The 19,790-nt window shown below is 38.8% G+C and overlaps 1 protein-coding gene across 5 annotated transcripts in view; it reads left to right on the top strand.

Moving 5' to 3' along the window:
- The window catches only part of FRY (FRY microtubule binding protein), a 228,467-nt gene that overhangs the window by 37,100 nt on the left and 171,577 nt on the right, over window positions 1–19,790 (top strand). Inside the window, exons 1-2 of one of the 5 annotated variants that reach the window (XM_063394766.1) lie at window positions 8,232–8,462; window positions 12,449–12,547. The exons of 3 other annotated variants lie outside the window; for them this stretch is intronic. In XM_063394766.1, the coding sequence (XP_063250836.1) occupies window positions 8,258–8,462; window positions 12,449–12,547 (304 nt within the window). In that variant the 5' untranslated portion in view covers window positions 8,232–8,257. Of the gene's footprint in view, window positions 1–8,231; window positions 8,463–12,448; window positions 12,548–19,790 lie in introns of those variants that run through there. One more of the 5 variants, XM_063394765.1, reaches the window with a different exon arrangement.

The raw sequence follows: 19,790 nt of genomic DNA on the forward strand, positions 1-19,790 counted from the left end.
AAGTCATTGCTTAAAATGGTGATGCTCTTTAACTAATTAGGTTCTCAAACATCTCTAGTAAACAAGGTGGTTGAAAGAGTACCTGAAAATATCTCTGACTTCAAGTAAATCTGAACAGCATTTCACGGTTTGTGGATTTTTCTCTCTTTTTCAGTCTTTAAGCACTGGGAATTTTTCCCTTATCATAAAGCTTGCTTTAGGGGTCAGGCCCTGCCTGTGCCTGCCGAGCAGTGCTCGCTGTTGCTCTGTGGCAGCTCCGTGTGTCAGTTCCTTGCCGTTGGCCACCGCTTCCTGTGGTCTGGGGAGCCTGAGTTTCCTCAGGCCTTTCCATTTCCTGACCCCTCTCACAGGCGTTCCGGTTGTCATTTTTTATCTCTAGGGATGGCGGGGGTGTGTGTGTGGGGGAGGAAAATTACATGTACTGTTCAGGTAGCTGTTCCTTTCCTTGCTTTTTCTCTTTCTTTCTGTGACACTGTGAGAGATGCTCCAGTCTGCTTCTAAATCCGCCTTTATGAACTGGTGTAGAAAAACTTTCCCTCAGCCATTCTCATTTTGCCCAGGCAATGCTTGGCTTACTGCAGACAGGAGAAGGAAGAGGGGAGAAGAGAGGCATGCAGAGAGAGGGACTAAGCTGGTACATAGAAAATGCTTGTGTTATACCTGACTTATCAAATTGTATTGCTGCATTAGATGCAATAAGAGGTCCTTATCAATACTGTTCAAATGCAAATTCAGTTTTTATAAGAAAAGTACTAAGTTTAATATTATACAATTCAACATGGGCAAATGTTCAGCAGTGGGATTTTTTTTCTGTAACTGGAGGTTTTAAACATCATTTACACATCCTGCTTTACAGTGTGTCATGGGTTTGCACTGGCCAGATGTTAGTGCACTCATGAATACATGTTTTTTCTCTAACAACTCCTGTGGGATGTGATCAGGAACAGAGCAGAGCAGGCTTAAACTTTGAAAACAAAAAAAACTCACCAAAACTTTATTAATTACATAAGAACAGGGACAGTGATACTCTTAAACACACACAGAGACAGAAATAAAAACTTCTCAGAACATTTCTTCTCGCAGTTTCTACCTCCCCACCCATCACTCTTCACAGACTAACTCTTGGGTTTTAGATCAAACAATCACCACTCAAAAACAAACTAATCTTCAATTCAGCAAGGGAGAGAGGAGTCTCTCTCACACCACAGACTGTTCTTCAGAAAACACGGGTCCACCCCTTATGTGTTTCCATGTCACCCATAGCACCGCCCGGAGAAGTCTGCTAAGGTGACACTCTCTTTTTCCTATGTCCAGCGCTGTCACTGCTGTCCATAGTCTAAAGCTGCATACAGGGCTCTTTTAAGGATACTTGCATGCCGAGCTCTCCCCTTTTTACCCAGGGGCCGGGGTTCCAGGAGCAGGTCTGCCCTGAGGGCAGAGGGTGCCACCTCACCCTCCCCCTCTTTTCTCTGCTCGCTCCACTCTTCCAAGTGCCAGTCACTGTAGCAAAAGCAGGGGCAGCTGTATCCACCCAAAAATGCAGTTTATGTTCAAAAGAGACTCAAGTTCAGTCCATGGCTGACATTATGCAAGAAAAGTCCAGCTCCAAGGCTACTCCTCTCATTCTTCCATCGAGTTCTTTCCAATCATGCTTTACCATCTCGGTCCCAGGCCGCTTCCCTCTCTCCGAAAACTACCAGTCATGAGAATCAATGTCTAAGAAAAGTTTCTTTCTGCCAAGCAAGGGTTAACAGTTTCTTCTCGGCAGGGTGCTGCAGGCTCAGGCACTCCCAGGCTCCGCAAACCCCCACGTGGCTGGGCACCTTCTCCCGGAGTTTAGGGGGTGGGGAGGAGGGGGGTGAGCACACACAGAAGGCACTTCCACAGTTTTCCACCCCTCCATCCTGGACGGGGCAGCTCAGTTCCAGTCCTGTCCCTTCTCTTCTCCCCCCCCTGGGGGCTCCGGCTTACCTGAGCCGACCACGTGTTTCCCCTCCCCCACCCAGCCTCGTGGCCGGGCAGGGGGGAAGGAGGCTGGAGAGGTCTCTCTGCTGAAACCGGGATCTGAAAAGAGGCCGAGCCCCCCAGACTCCTGCTTTTAACTCTTTGTGTCCTCAGAGGCGTGTCCAAACCTCTGAGTGACCAACCCAGGTGCCAGAAGAAAAGCTGATCACTGATTGGACTGCCCACATCCCCCTGGAAAAATTGACCTCCCCCCCCCAACCACGACACAGTGCTGCAGTGTCACAGAGATTCTTGTATACTGCTGTAGCAAAAGGTGAAACTCAGGTTGGGATTGTGCATCAGTCAGACATTTAGAGTTGTTTGGGATGTGTTCTGGTGTTTCTAAAGCTCTGGCCTTAGATGGAGTGCCTTCATTTTCATATTGATTGCTCTTGCACTTGAGATGGTGATTGTCTCTAAGAAGTACTTTCAAGTTCATACATGGTGATTTTTTTCCCTCTATATCTGTAACACTTTTTTTTTGCAGACGCTGAAATGGTGTTATAATCTCACACATATGTGCTAACAAATTTTATTTTATGTAGAATACTGAACACTTAAAAGTCGTTTTAAATAGCAAATTGTCTCTGAAATCTGTAACCTTCATATGCATAATTTGCTCACAGTATTCACTTTCAACATGGAAGGCAAGAGGAAAACCATCTGCCAAGTTTATTCAGGACTACTACTACCTCATACCGAGTAAAATTCTCCCAGAGCCTCAGGTCTTTCTCTTACCACTGTACCCACAGCATAGGCTTAATGTCCCAGGTTGCAGTGGAATAATATCAAGCCTGATTTTGTGATTGCAAGTGTTACCATTGTGCAGATTCTGGCAAGTTCCACCCTCAACCTTTGACTTTGGAAGATGTCCAGCCACTTGGGCAAAGCCACGTGTGCTGACAGCTTTGAGGCTGTCTGTGAGGAGCCCTGTCTGCTAGCTGGGTGCTTGTGCTGAGCCTCTTCACCCTGCCAGGAAATGCCACTTTTCTGGGTTTGCACTGCTTTTCTGTTGGAGAAGAATCGACTTCTGAGTCCTCATGAAAATGAGGCTGTGACAGCTATCGTGTAATGAGAACGTCAGGGTGAAGTGGAATTATTACAAATGGACATTTGCATATGAAATGCAGTGATTTAAATCAGTTTTCTGTTTTAATAGGGGACGTGTGGATTATAGATCAAACAGTAAAGGACTAATGGTATCTTAGAATCAGATTACAGCTTTAACTATATGTTTGTTGTTAGCAGGCAAGAATATGACTTCAAATTAAAGGTGCTTATCTTCTTTCAGCTGAAGGACAATGCATTTGCAATACTAGGCCAAATATCTTATCACTATTCATCTATTAAAACCAACATTCCAGCACAGAAAGCAACACCATAAAAGCTCTGTTCTTTTCTTCATGTTTTATCTGTTAGTATTTAATAATTTGAAGAATCATCTGGGCTAAAAGTCTACTTCTCTTTTCTGTGACTGTAATTCAATGTTAAGTTATCTACCAGGAGTTAAAATCATATGTGCATGATATGATGAACTTCTAATACTGTAGCTTTTCAAAGGTCAGGTGTAGCCTAAGTCCTGTTTGCACAATTCTATGAGCCAGTGTTTGCTACAGGGTAGAAATTAATGTGAACCTAAAGTGATCTCTTTGCTTTCTTTAAGACTGTGACCATGACTGATTATTTGCTGACCTTTTCCTCTTATACTCACTTCTGAAAAATGATGCTCGATGGAAGAGAGGTTTTTTTGATGCTATGGCTGTACCTAGTCCAGATTCTGCTTCTAACTGCATTAAACCAGAAGAAATATATTAATTCAAGCAGGGAACGTGTCAGATGTTAACACACTATGGATTAAGACAACCAGCATATTCCAGAAAATGAAACAAATACTTTTTTGAGCAACAGTTGGAGGATTTAAACAGCTGGGTATTTTCCTCATTCCTCATTTTTGATACTCTGTTTTCTCTTCCTTTGTTGTTTAGCTATTCGATTTTAGATGCAAAGCAAAAGAAGTTAGAGACTTCATGACATAGATAACTTCTGTGAGGTCTGTGACTGTTCTGCTATGTACAGGGTGTAAGACCTGGGTAATAAGTGCTTACAGGGAATAAAAGAACAAGATTGGTTTGCTAAATTGGTGAATACTTTTTAAGTCTCCTCAGCAAACAGGTACCCATGAATATTCAACTTGATTGGTAACAACTTCATTTCCTTAAGTGTCTAACACCTGTAAAATGCACTCAAATTAATTAAGTAGCCTGAGCATTGCCATTATAACCTTATTTTTACAAATATTTAAGGGGTAACACAACATTTTCTAACGTGGCACAGTCACTAAAAGAAACAATTCATATATCCCTGTCCTGGCTGCTTACTCTTATCTTTTTGTCCTTTGTGGCAGCATGACTACAAATAAACAAACAAAGAAACCAAAGGTAGCCTAGGGTTGTGCCATAGTTTGCTGTGCAACATCACAAAATGGGTACTACTGTGACAAGGGGGGAAGCTCTATGGGCCACAGGCAAGAAGGATGAGGTTTGGTTGATGAAACTGTGCTGCCTTAGAATGTTAGCAAAGATCAGATTTTCCCTTCACGCCTTTGCAGTTCCTCCGACATACATGGCTTGGAGGCCTCGTTCTCCCCTGAGGACCATTCTGTTCTGGTGTGTGTGGTGTGGTGGGAAGGGCCATGAATCCATGTACACAGATACAGAAGTTACTTTACCAAACCAGACAGGAACTCATTGCAGAGTTGGTTTTCCTTGTCCATAAAACTGATTTTCTGAGTCAGCCTGCACAAGGTGACACACCAAGAACACTTTGTAGAAAAACCTTTTCTTGCTTCTGCTGTTGATAAGTACAAATATTTCCTCAGAAGAAAAAGAGAATGGCAGCTCTAACGCAGTCATAGTAGCAACTGGCTTATGCACATGAAATATAACAAGATTTGCTGTTCTATTATTTTTAAAAAGTTAATATTAATTTTCCCTGTGAGAAATTTTTTACTTATTTTTTGACCAGGCTAATTTTACAACTTCCAAACTGTATTTCTGCAGTACAGGTTACCATCCAAACAGAAATCAAACATCAGTTACCTTCAGCACTTACTTACCGAACCTCAGTCAAAATAATTAGTAATAAAAACTGCAGACACTACAACTGGGTAATTTGCTGGAGGCAAGGGGTAAGATGTTCTGGTTTAGCCTTTGACTGTCATGGATAAACTAAACGGTTATTGACTGACCTTTTAAAATCATAAAAAAATACTGAACTACACTAGACCTACCAGAGAAATCCGAGGCCTTATAAACCTTTGCCAGCCTGAGAATGTAGCCAAATTATGACTCCTGGTACTTGTTTTTCATAATTTCAGCACTTTCATGATTCAGTTCTGAATGTAATACAGTGATTACTTTCTTGTAGTAATCTCTTCTTAAGGATCTTGTGTAAACCTTTGACAGGATAAATAATAGAGTTAAGCTACTAAAATGACACTTAGGCATCTCATTCTCAACAACTTTCAGACACCACTAGAATTCTCAGTTTCTGTTTTACCACTGCATATTCCTTTGCTTTACCTGCTCAGGATTTTCAGTTTTCAGAACAAGTTATTTGCCATTTTTGATTTTCAGTTCTGAATGCATCTTCAAGAATGTGTTCTAGAGTAGATCCTATAGAAGGCAATTTGAAAGCCCCTCAGGATTAAACTGTTCTTAGATTCTGGTGTACTCTGACTGGATTAGGGGTTGGTGCCCTTGACAGATTTTCCTCATCTAAAAGAATATGACCGCTACACAAATTTGAGTGTCCCAGCAGCAATTTCTCCTGTTGGAAATGTTCCACTTGGCATGAATATTCATTGGGCTAGAGAAGGTAAGATTGTACGGTGCAGCAATTGTATCACTCAGTGAAAATATGGGACACTCACTTCCAAGTCACTCGTCTAATGAATATTCAATTATTTATATGTGTTAGAGTTTTTTAAACAGGAAAAGTTCAGAGCTGTTTTCATGATCTCCTGTAGCCTGGAGCTTAGATCACTTACTGAAGATGCTGAAATCTTATTTAAAGCTTCATTCAAATTCCAGTTTATAGCTCCTCAAAAGTTAATTCTTGCATTTTTAATTTCTTAATCTTCACACCTGGTTCAAGTATATTTATTTGCTCAAGATTTAAGCATTTTTGGCTGTTCTGAATAGCATTTGATGAATTTAATTTAGTTTAGTTGGGCTGTTAGGAATGGACTACATATTTTTATGCTGGTTCAGCCAAAGCTGAAAAAACAAATGGAGTTGGAAGAGAAGGGGAAGCAAGGAAAACTTCTTGGACCTATTTTTTAATTAACTGGGAAAAACAGGATGAGATCCACAGATGATACAGGTTTGAAGGACATGAATTGAGTATTTTGGTCTCTAATGATGAAGATCAGCATGTAGAGAAAGACCAGCATGTAGAGAAATCTTTAAAATGTAACTGAGTAATTTAGACACACAATTCCCTTTGGTTATAACATAATTCTCACCACATAACCTCTTTTGGAATCCAGTAGAATTTTCAAAAGTTTATTTCCACATGTAAAAAGAGCTCATGATCCTTGGAATACTCAGCAAGATCAGAAATAGTCCATTTGTTATCTACATTTAATGTTCATTGGTTTAAATGATCAGTTTGTTCTGAATGCAGGGTATGATTTCTGAGTCCAGTGTATTTCAGATTGGATCCTTCCATTCATAATTTCAACTTTCAGTCCAATGTGTGTAATTCCCAGAGGAAATTTGCATTTCTATTTGCATCCTTCTGCATTTCTAGCACAATAAAATACTTTAAAAGCTACACACTTTATATATATATATGTATATATATCTCTCAATTTCCCCTCTTCCCTTCCAAAAACATGTAGATGAACCATTTACTTTTTTCACCCATAAAATTACAAAAGGTTGTAATGAACTTCACACAAAACCTATATTTGGAACAGCCAACCTTGTGATCATTACACCAGTCTTACAGTGTACCCTATCTTTAGGAAAGTAAATAAAGCATTTATGGTTTAATTTTTAAAAAAAAATTAAAGAAATCAAGTTCTGTCTTCAGGTGTTAAAATCACTTTTCCATAGGTATCCACAGTTGAAACATTTTTTATTTTCCCTCTGAATTACCACTCCGCTTACTCACTTTGCCATATTAAGTGCTGGTTTTTTAATGGCAAAATGCATGTAGCCAGAAGATTTGCTAGTTTTAATTTACTAATTCATTTTGCCTCATTTATGGTAGAATTCAATAGGAAAATTAGCAGGTTCATAGAAAATCTTTCAATTTGTCTTCTTTCTGAACATTTGAGAAAGGAAGATCACATCTTTGCAGGACTCAAAAGATTACATTGAGATAATTGGAACAAAACAAGAAACATACCTGGAGTTTTATTTAAATGGAGAATTTACAGACCATCTTAGTTATACATGTATTTAAATGTCTTATTTTTACTAGTCAGCAGCTATATAGAGAGAGAAATTAGTCACACTATCACATCTTTGATTTCTTCAGAAGGAAATAACATTATTGCTCCTTGAGGAAAGAAACCTCAAACTGGTAGTTGTGGCCATAAAACCCTTTGTGATTTGGACTGCTTATCAGTCTTCAAAATGTAAGCTTGTGAAACAACAGGACTAAAACCCCAAACATACTGTTTGGGCAGTGCCTTTCCCCAGACAGGTCCCTAGGCTGGCATCTGGAGTTTGGTTGTCTGTTTGGTGTTTGTTTTGTCATTGCTTGTTTGTTTTGTGTGTGTTATTTTGTTTGTTTGTGGGGTGGGGTTTTGTGTTTTGTTTTTCTCTCACACAGTTTTCTTTTTGTCAGGTTAAGCAGCACCTGTTTAACTTGCCAAGCTAATGAACTATTAATTAACTGATCTGAGAAATGCTCTGGGTATAATATAAACCATACTAGCCTTAGACAGCGCATCATATTAAATTGTACTTTCCACTTTGCTGCTGAGCTCAGGTTTGCTGAACTCCCTAATTACCCCCAAACTTCCCGATGAATTCTTCCAGCCTGCCTCCTCCCCGCGCTGTTTCTGATGCAAGGAGGGGCGATGCAGTAACCCTACACCTGTCCAGCACACGCCTCTCAACCTGCTCAACTTCCCCAGCCAGTGAGTTGAGCATGAGAACATCTGAGATTGCTCGGTCTGTAACCACTGGTCCCGACACCTCTGGGTGCCGGGGCTGGCTTGAACCCTTGGTGCCCCATCATGGCACTCGATGACAGCAGCTTGCACTCCAGGACTAGGAGTAAACTTAATCCCCATCAGACTCGTTACAAATCCACGAGACGGAGAAGCCTGCCACCAGACATCCTGCTAGAAAATGACTTTAAAGGAAAGGTTCAAAAAAATATTAGGAATATAGACCCTATACACCCAAGGCGCAGTAAGAAAAGACCTTCTATATTTTCAGGTAGGAAATGCTATTTCAATAGTATGTTAGCACAGTATCTTTTAACCTTTTTGGTAACTGAAGGATTCCGCAGTGGATTGCAGTCAGAATTTATTCTGTTTTGAAACCTAAGACAGTTTTCATGGATAGATTTAATCAAGTGCCATTTATGTTAAATTATGTCAGCCATTAGAGTCTAAATGAGGAAACCAAAAAAAAGTCTTCATGTTTTTGATTTTATGTTGCTTGCTTGTGAGGGTTTTTTTTTTAATACTTAGCATTTAAAGAAAGCCAATTGTTTCTCCATAGTTTTAAACTGCATTTTGCTTAGCCCCACTTACAAGTAATACAGAAAACATCTGCAGTGTAAGAATCTCTCTTGCTGCTCTAATGCTGTACCTCATTGCTTTTCTGGAGGAGAGTGGTCTGGGGAGTTCTTCAGTCTAGCAGATTTTTTTGTGTGTGTAGCCAGAAATTAACATCACTAAATAATCAAATGCATGCTTTAAATTCCTGGTTTGAACTGGAGCCTGTAATGTCAGCAGTTAATAATTTAGTTTAACTCTCTGTTAAGCTGTTAAGAAGTAGGAACAAGGTGTGAGTGGGTATCAGTCAAGCTAATGGCAAGTCTGGAATATTTTGTTGTGTTGTGCTTTTAAATAATTTGAAATGTGCCTAAAAATAGGCAACGAGGACAAAGGATTTGTTGGAAAACAATCAGGTCATCTTTACGAGGAGGGCTTAAAAGGTTCTAGGGGGGAAAAAAATCAATGCCAGCTCATCCCTGCTGAAACTGAAAATGTGTTTCTGTGAGGCGATCAGAGGAAATGAAATCCTTTATAGAAATAAAACTTCTTTAAATTAAAGTATCTTCTTTTCCAGATGAAAATCAGGTTTTTCACTTTTCTGGGGGAATTAGTACAGTCATACAGATCTTTGAAGAGTTTTGAAGTATATCAAATTATTTAAATATTAATTTTATATTCTTTAGTGACAGCTAAGCTTACATGGGTACCTTTTCAAGAGGTGAAACACTGGTGAAGGAACGGGAGTATAATGTTAAAAGACAACACAGGGCAGCATTGTTTGTGTGGTGTTTAGATCCTCTATTGAACCTTTGTTAAGGTAGTTGAAATATTTCAACACCTCAGGAAATAAAGATCTTTTCCTCCTTCCTATTCTACTTCTCTAGCTTAAAAAAATGCAAAAAAGCCTTAGCAGACCTCAAGTCAAATGACTCAGACCTGTCTAAGGCTCCTGGGCTCCTCAGTGCCTGAACTTGCTCTTTCTTAGGTGATGTGGTCTGTTGGTGACTCTCAAATCACATTATTTTGGACAGGATAGACCCTCTGTATCTTACCTGACTTTGTATCTTATCTTTATCTCAGTTGCCACTTTTTGTGTTTTACTTACCTTTTCTGCTTCTTAGTTACTCTATGTTTGTGGGGGTTTTTTCTCTCCGTAGCTTTTCAGGTTTTTTTCTGTACATTGACATTTTTGTTAGGAAAAAAGCATATTAAGTATGTTTTTGGCCTTGTGTTTGGTCTTCAAAACCTATACTCTGTTGTGCTTACTCAGATTTAATCTTTATTCTGTGTTTTGGTTGGTTTGTTGTTTTTTTTTTTTTTAAGCAGTTCTTTCTCTCTGCTCTTTTTCCACCCTCCCAAATTACCACATTAGCTGTAGTACTCCATTCTCTGTGCTGTGTCAGACATGAGCACTTCAGTGCCGTTTGTGTGTCTGGAACACTGCCATTCTGCTTATGAAATCCACTGCAGATGTGTTACTGTACACTCAAGGGCACTTAACTCAAAGGTAATGCAAATTGATTCCTATAAGCGACTGATGGGGCATGATGGAAAGATGGGTGTAGCCTTTCATTTGGTAGGTCAGCAGCATACATGGGAGAAGCTTTACTTGATTTGCCTTTGAGAACAGGTTAACAAAGTACGCTTGAAATCCCCTAGACATTGCCTTTCAGGCAGTAAATGTAGGTTAGAGTGGAAAAAGAGCTGTAGCATAGAATCAGGGAAGGGTCTGGGTTGGAAGGGGCTTCTAAAATCCATGTAGTACAGCCACCCTACTGTGAGCCAGGACATGTTCCACTATTGTCAGGTTGCTCTGCAGTCTTTTTGATGAATGAAGAATTTGAAGAATGGTAATTCCTACTTTCTTGTTTCAGCCTAGTCACCTATTAAAATAAGTATTTTAAATCTATATCGTATTGACTCTTCCACATTTTTCTAATCTCTGTATCTCTGCTCAGTCTTTTGTAACGCTGTTAGCTAGTCTTGCATTTGGGACATCGTTGCAATGTAGGCTGAAGTCATAGACTTGTTGTTTCCTTCTCTTTTACTCTATCTTACAGAGCTTTACTAATACAACAGTGAATAGTGACACACCAAGCCGCAAGGAAATACACCAGTCAACCCAATGGGACTCTTGTTGCAGTCCTGGTGCCAACTCAAGGAGGAGTCTTGCATGCAATAGGCTTCTTTTACATTTTTTTCTTAACTGTGATAGCTAGAAGGTCACTCTCTCTAAAAATGAAAGCTGAAACCTGAGAAAAGTGAGTTGTCTGTCTGTCCTGCCATCATGAAGTTAGTCATTCACGTATGCCTAGGCAGGACTGTCCAGCCAATGGTATCACTGGATTATTGTGTTCATCACCATATGGAAAGGGTTAGACAAAAACTGTGTGCTGAGAAACCATGACATTGCCCAAGGGATGCACTGCACAGAGATATCTTTTTCTTCTTTTACAAAGCACTTAATTTCTTCTTGTTCCCTAAATTTGAAATAATAAAGAGCTGCCATATACTTCAGAACTTGGTTAATATCAACTGCTATTTATATCTAAATTTTGATTTTTACTCTTACGTGATTATGCTTTTTATAAGAAAAAGACACAGGCACAAGGGAGCATAGTCAACATTATTAGTCAACACAGGGCCATTTATTGCCAATAGAGAGGTTCATCACCTTAATTAGTGGAGTTTGTTCAGATCTGCTGATATGTTCTCAGTTCAGCATACTCTCATGGCCATGTCTGCACCTCACTCTGGCAGGACCATGCAAAAATGAAGTGCCTTGTCTTAACCTGGAGATAAATCCCTCACTTGTTAAAGAGAGACAAAAGAATTGTATAAAGAGTGGGCAATGGAAGGACCTCAGGAGACCACGTCTTGACAGAGCTACCTAGGAAAAGTAAATTGAACTTACTGAAGCAGCATAAAATTAAAATGGATTAGCTAAACATCATTAAATGTGTAAGCTGACTTATGTTCAAAAGCACAATAGCCTGAAGAAAATCAGTCTGTATTTTTTTACTTTAATCTAGGGAAGTGAAGGTTGAGTTTTTACTCGTATTTCTTTTTGAAAGAACATTGCTGATGTTGTTTGAGTTTCTGCATCGAAAAGACATGAGATTTTGGCTAGGAATGTTAATTTTCTGTAGAAAATAGAATAAGACAGAAATCACAAAGGTCAAAGTGCTAAAAAAATATAATGGTCAAGTTCTACTTGGAAGCCATTTGTATTGTGAGCTAGGGATGTTTCTTTAACTAAGTGCCATTAAAAATCCACTTATAATACTGTCATCAGTATCTTGTAGGATTTTGTTCCTTCTCCTTCATCCCTTGCTTATGTAGGTAGGTCCGTATTAGTGTTGAATGATGCTTGTGTCAATTTTGAAGAATGGAAGGTGAGAAAAATACTTGGGATTTTCTGCCTCTCCCAGGACCAGGCACGCCTCCATTTCATGGCGTATGCCTGTGCCCCAGGTGTTGTCTTCCCAGCCAAAATAAGCTCTGTGTATTCTGTGGGACAACACATGATCTCTACTTTGGTAAAAGCAGTGTGGTGTTGCTAAGAATTAATGTAATGAAGGTCACTAAGCAGTATTTTACAGAGCTGGTCAAAGCAAGAATGCAGGTTGCTAGTCTGTGATTTTACAACCAAATAGCTAGTATTTTTTAACAAATTCATTGCCTTTTTTTTTTTTCCAGTGAAAATATTGTCGCAGTTAGAAGTCTTGAGGTACTCTCTCAAAGCATTTCTGGAGTTCAAACCAGCATACAGTCTAGCAAAGTCACTTTCTAAAATAAGTAAGTTATTTGCATGTAAATTATAATAATGAAAAATAATGAAAAAAGAAAGGGTTTTATATACATGAAAAATTCTTAAAAGTTGTTCAACAATGACATGAATAAATTATTTAATTTCACATGAGTCGTGCAGCTAAGACAGCTGGTATGTATGACTTACTTTTTACTTTTGACTGGCTGTGTTAATTGGGAAAGAGTTGCCAAAATCTAATTACTTTTAATAAGGATGCCTAAAGTCATGGGTACAGTATGTGTCTTGATTCAAATGAGTAATAATGATCTGTGTTCAGTATTTTAATTTGGTGAAGATTTGAATATCCTACCTCCTCTGTGAATAAATTGTACTGCATGGCAATAATGTCTGTTTATGATCTGCATATGATAATTGCTGTTCACTTATGGTACCCCTGTTGACATTTGGGAGATTGGCCTGTGTTGGTGCTGCATTTTACAAGTATCATCCAGTAAAAGGAAGGGAAGGCGAGTTTGTTTTTCTGCAAAGTTTTTCTCCTCCCTGCCTGACTTCAAAATACTGGCTTGGTTTCCCACTAATACTCTTACTAAGACCTCCTGTTGGCTGAAAATGCAGGAGGAGGGAGGGGTAGCATTTTTTGTTGTTTGCTGTTCATATTGTAAGCTGGCATTAGTTCTGCCGTACTGTTTGTTATTCAGCCTTGTGCTAAGATATGCCATTGGTGCATTGCTGATTGTGTGTCCACCCATTGATTTGGGTGAGTGGCCACTGCTTTATTAACAGAAATTAAATTACTGATAATATCTTACTTTGATCTGGCATTCTTCATTTTTATGGTCTCATACATATTTATATGTATATTACTTAATATACTTTTCAGCATTTTAGTTTGTGCATATTTCTATTAATGTGACATTTTCCTCAGGAAGGATGGGTTGATGATTCAGAGAAAAGCTCTGGATTTATCATGAAGTCTGATGTAATAGATGTATGTTGTCGGACTTGTTTGCTTCTTGGGTTCACTGGCATTTTATGGAGTGAGGAGAATGATTTCCAAATGCTCTTGTAAGCAAGTGAAAATGCTGCCTCATCTTTAAGTTATACTCAGGACTTAAATGAGGTTCTGTATGTCCATTAGGGAGTAACTTGAACATGGAAATGAGAGAGAAGGTAGGGAGGAAGATGAGGTTAAGATAAGAAAGGCTTCTTCTGCTATTATGGCTTGGATTTTTCATTTATTATTTGTTTGATTTTTTTTTGTTGTTGTTGTTTTAAAAACTGTTTCGTTGTCTCCTAGATTTAAATTACATATGTTAAGACTCTTCTTGAAAGCAAATACTCCAGTGTTCAAGTGATTGAATACCATTGTATTACACAGTAATATACCTCAAATCTTAAATATCTAAGGACTTGTAGACTTAATTTGTGCTGAAAGACCTTGTGAAGCAATTACAGCACTTGCATCCTGATTTCAGCACAGATTTCTGTGTGTGCTGCCTTAGAAATAGCATGTGAGAAAAGAATCTGGTTTAGCAACATGGTTTGCCAGTTTCACCCTTGAGCTCTCTGCTCTATCCGTTCTAGGGGGTAATGATTAAAGTGTAGAGGAAAATCTTAAAACTTGTGGCAAATGCTTACCTTCTGGGAAATATAAGAGTTTTGGTGGTTTTGTATGTTTACATGGTTTTCAAGAAGAAGCATTGAATTAATATTCAACACTGGTTGTATCTCCAAAAAATACATTGATACAAAACATATCGTATTTTAAGATAGAAGCCAGAATCCTAAGAAATGCTAGCAAAATAGGAAACAGACAAAAATATTTTAAAATATTTAAGAACAAGTCAGTCAGTCTTTATATCAAATGGCAGTAGCCTTAGCTACATTTCATGTGCAGTAAATCCATGAGTGTTTGTTGACATTATTTTTAAGTAAATCTTTCTTTGGCCAACAAGAGGCAATAGAACTGTTTATTCTCTTTATCTGATTTGAGATGCACTGTGAACGGTGCAGTCACCATAAAAATGTGCCCATCTCTGGCCTATAGAGGTAATTTTTGTGCTAATGGATTGGAAAGATTGACAGTAATTTTTTTTTCACAGAGTTGTGAAATACATATTTTATTACATGGAAGACAGACATTATTTTTTAAGTCTTACGTAGAGCATCTGCAAACCAAGCAAAATGTTTTAAAAGAATCAGACTTAAAGGTTGTCATAATAGCTTTGATTTAGCCTTCTGGCTGATATTCTGTTCCCCTCCTGAAGAGCAATCTTCATATAAGCAAGTGTGGATAATGACACTGAAGTGTGTTCTTGTGGTAATCTGATGAGTCTGTGGACTGCATACAAATCACAACAAATATATTTCTTCTATAGTGTTTGTTTAATTTTAGATACTTCTATACACTTGTTGAGTGCATTTGGCAGGTAGCTAACTTTCAGCTATTTATACTTTATACATTTACACATCTACTTGGAGCATACTGTATCCAAGTTAAATCACCTGATAATCTTGGAATCTCTGAAATAAAAAATTGCATTTTCTTCTTAATTTTCAGTTTTTTGCTGTCTTACTGTGCCTGAAGTTGAACTACAGCAACAAGTTTAGGATTTTCTGAAAGTACTGGCTAAACTTTAAGAAGTAATTTTAAAAATCAGTATTTTTTTAATCTAGGTTCTAGACTGTTGTTCCTGAAGATTGGTGTAGAAAGTAGAATTCATCTTAATTACAAATCATTTACCTGATAAAAAATCTTAGAACACAACTAAAGTGAATTGGAAGATTTCTTTTTTTACTGCCTCTCATGATAAAAGATCCTGTTATGGATGAAATCCTAATGGTACTTCTGGTAAACCAGATGTAAGGAGATAGATGCTGAGTTCATATACTTAGATTTTTGTGAAGAATCTAGCTCTCATATTGGTTTTCTTTATTGTTGTTAATTAAGAGTGGTTATTTTGGAATGTGGGTTTTTTCTAATTTTAGGGGTTGGATCTCAAATTAGGAACCTGACGTGAGTAGCTCAGGACACTGTTATATTTGGGGTTTTGGGGAAGTTGAAATTGCAGTTTTTCACTATATTATGTCAATTTAAATTCTTTTGCTCTGGATATACTAATATGTAGCTGCTATGCAAAGCTAAAATGCAGTATTATATTTAGATGTGATTTCAAAGACCCAAGAAATGCTTTTTAATCGTATTTTCATCTATATTTAAAATTTATTAAAATAAGAAATCTATTCCATCTATTACTGAAAGGTACTCCTATTTCAAGGAAAAAAGTGTCTGTAGTTATGCAATGTATATTGTGTGTGACACAATCCCGTGGCTCCTCTTACAAGGACCTGTTGTGTAGTGGGCTTTTTATTTATTTAGTTGGTTTAGAACTGCCTGAAGGTATTGATGTGACTTTCTGTGGGGTTTTGCTCTGTGTCTTTGGAGTTACTGTTTCATGTTGGCTGTAATGCAACATGCTTTAGTTGCAGAATGTGTTAGAGATTATCTATGTGGTTATCTGTACGCTCAATTTGTTGTGAATTATCTGCTATCAGAGTAAACCCTTTCTGGGGTAATTTATGCTGCAAACAATATAAGGCTGGCAATAATTTTTAAATACAAAGACCCAGTAATTTTTAAGCCTAATCTTAAATCTGTGTTTTGGTAAGGAGCGGGACAGTTCACGAGTGCCATCCTTCTCACGGTAATCTCATTTCTCCTGTGTTTCCTGCTTTGTGTAGGGTCATTGAAGCAGGCAGTCTCTTGCTGGCCTGTCCTCTCCTGTTCTTCTTATGCAAGTCAGAGAAATCTCTCTCCAGCTAAGTTGCTCCATTTCTTCTGCATTTTGCCTGGATAACTCTCCTAGTAATTCTCAGACCCAGTTCAGAAGTTGGCAAGAGCTGAAGAATCAAGAGAGAGCTGGATGTATCACCAGGATTTAGATGATGTTTTGCTGTTTGCTTGATGGCACCTGGCCTCATGGCGAGAGCAGCCCCAGGGGTTCATGTAGGCATGGCATTCATGGGCCCACAGAGTTGAATCACCAGTCTGCCCAGCAAGACATAGCTTTAATTACCATAGAGGTCATTAAAACTCAGCACCAGTTTGTTCACTGAGTCACAATAAAGTACTGCTGATCAGACTTGTTTAGATTTATCATGGACAGTTACTGACTCCTCTGTAGAGAATCATTCAGATGTTAAATTCCCACTAGTTGCTGAGGCTCTGTTCCAAAGCAAAAAGTCTAATCTGCAACAGAGGTTTTACTATTACACAAAGATGCCAGGGTGAAGGAAGGATGACAAGAAAAGCAGAATGCCAGAGACTAAATTAAGCTCACAAGATGGAATTTCAGGGTCTGAAATGTAATTTTCTGCCCAGTGAATTGAGAATAAACAAAACATAAACAAAACATATGTACAAGTCCAAATTTAAATCTACTCTGGAACTAGAAAATCAGCAGTTCTGCCTTTAGAAGCTAGTAATAATGGAATTTAAGTTTAGATTTGTCATACTAAATGTTGTTGGAATCTTAAGTAAGCATAGTGTCACAGTTTGTCCTTTATCTGTTTTCAGGGTTAAGAATGCTTCTGCATAATCTACTGTTATAGTTTTGTTCTTCCCCCTTGAAAGTCCATCCTAAAAGAGGTCTCAGCGACTGTATAAATGTCACTCATCAGCAAGGACAATGATGGTGATGGAGATGGAAAAGGTCCAGGTAGTCAATGCTGCCTTTGCCTCAGTCTTTACCTTCAGGAGATCCTCAGGAAGGCCAGGGCCCAGAGACCAGTGGGAAGGGCTGAACTAAGGCTTTACTCCTGGTATAGGGATAACAGGTTAGAGAACATTTGAAACCAGCTGGACATCCGTGAGACCTGATAGGATGCAACCACAAGTGCTGAGGAAGCTGGCTGGCATCATGGTCTGACTAGTCCTGATAGTTTTTGAAAGCTCATGGCCACTGGGTGTGGTTCCTGAGGACTGAAAGAGACCAAATATGACTCCTTTCTCCAGGAAGGGCAATAAAGAGGGTCTGGGAGCTTCATAAGCTGGCTCACCATAAGTCCGGGAAAAGTGATAGGGCAAATAATCCTATAATCCATTTCCAAACATAAAAAAGTAGATGATTGGCAGTAGTCAGCGTGTTTGTATGAAGGAGAAATTATGCTTTACGAGCTGGATAGCCTTCTAAAACAGTAGATATCCAGCTTGGTGGATAATGGAAGATCAAAGGACACTGTTTCAACTTTAGAAAGGGTTTTGGCAGTATCTGCTTGAACATCGTCATAGACACAATGCTGAAACACAGACTGGGTGAATGAACAGTGAGGGGAGTGGAGGGCTGAGCTGCCAGGCTGACTGGTGGTGATGGGCAGCATGAAGGCTCACAGAAGCTCAGTCACTAACAACGTAGCCCAGGGACTGATACTGGAGCCAGTGCTGTTCAACAGGAACCTCATGAAGCTCAGTGATAGGAAAAGTCAAGTTAATACAATTTTAACACAGTTTTGTTCAATATTTCACTACTACTTCTACAAGTACTTTGTTTCACTCTGTATTCCTGAAAATCTTATCAGTTCCCTTACTGTATTTTCCAAGATTATTATAGTTGTTTAGGCATTTCCTCATTATTCTGTTCATTGACAACCTTTCTCACTAAATAGTTCCAGAAAATAGAATCTACTTTTTTTTTTATTATTTTTCTTTTTGGGGAAGATAAATTGTAAAACTGTCAAGCAATCCTGTAGGCCTACTTCATTGTGTGTTGTCTTATAAGCAAGGTCCATTGTTGCAGGAGTTGCAGACACCTTTTTTTCCTAAGCTCCCTTGCTTTCCTCCACTCCTGATACTTGCAGAAGGAATAGTGGAAGGAACTTCCATGAGCATTAGCATTGCTCCCTTCTCACAGCAGGGGTCTAGAAGGAACAGATGCAGTAACTTTAACAGAGTTATCATCCTACCAAGACTAATTGCCACTGTCCATTCTGGCTTTTTGAATCTTTAAGTTCATTTTCTGACCATGCTTCTTGCAATTAGAGCTAAAATGTATCTGTTCCTGCAGCAGCCAATGTTTAATAAGGGCTCAGCCAGAAAAGTGGCTTGGAAGAATGTTCTTACTATAAAAAGCAGTGCCTCTTATAGGTGTTTGTAAATGCATAGGAGCAGCTGGGGAAGCTAACCACGTAATAGCTATGAAAAGCATGTCTCTGATTTTTTAAAAACAGTTTGGGTTTTTTTCTTTTCAATTTAGAAGCATCATTTTCCTTTGCTTCTTTCCCCCACCTGAACACCCGTCTGCCTCCATTGTGTGGGCCTGTGGGGATACTCAAAACCTCATTTGAACTGAAGGTAATGGGGGTAACACTGTAGCCCCCAGATACACCCACCACTCAAATCAAACTTCTGCTCCTAACTAGTGCCGACACAAGGAGACCTGATGGAAATTATGGGGGAAAGGAAGCGGACAGAGGAATTTCACAGCTCTTTCAACAGTAGCACAATCTCAGGTTAGCTTAATCAACACACTCTGGGCTAAATCATTCGTGTTATCAGATGAGGGGGAAGTATCCTTCTGTTCCGGGAGAAGTTTCCATTTTATAAGGAGCTCTGCCTGTGCTGGTGCTACGTTTTTAGTTCACTGAATTAGTCAGTAGCTGGCGATGACCTCCCTTGATCTGTGGAAGAGTTCAGGCAAGGTTCGTGCGTTGGAGCGCGGTGTGAGTCGGGAGGATACGGTGTCACTGAGCGTGAGCTCGGGTTCCACACCCACCACTGCCTGCAGCTACACTGAAAGATTGCAAAGCAGGTGAATCCCAGTTCTTGCTTCTTTTATGATCACCAGTCCCTTTTGAATTAGGCTGCTATAAAATTTAACTGGATTTTGTTCCAGATCTAAGCGCCATCTTCAAATTAAAATATTCTGTCTCAGTGGTTTGTTTTCTGTTATATGTCCTATATTTTAGATCTCATTTCACAGCTGAGAAGCCAAACCAGAGATGAAAAAGAAATAACTATTTTCCTCTTCTGATCTGGGAAAAAAAAAAGGAGAGAATAAGATCTACTAATTTTAATAAGTTTTCAAAAAAGGAGTTTAGATTTTCAAAGCCTTTCATGATGCAGTGGACAAACAAGTACATGAGAGTTTGATACTTACTCAGATTAGACACTTAATAATGTACAAAGAAACTGTTAGATGTTTCAGAAGCTAAATGGCTTTGAAAATCTAGGCTGTGGTGACTCAAAATCATTAATCACTTTAAGCGTATTTA

The sequence above is a fragment of the Prinia subflava genome, chromosome 3 (genome assembly GCF_021018805.1).
Source record: "Prinia subflava isolate CZ2003 ecotype Zambia chromosome 3, Cam_Psub_1.2, whole genome shotgun sequence".
NCBI lineage: Eukaryota > Metazoa > Chordata > Aves > Passeriformes > Cisticolidae > Prinia > Prinia subflava.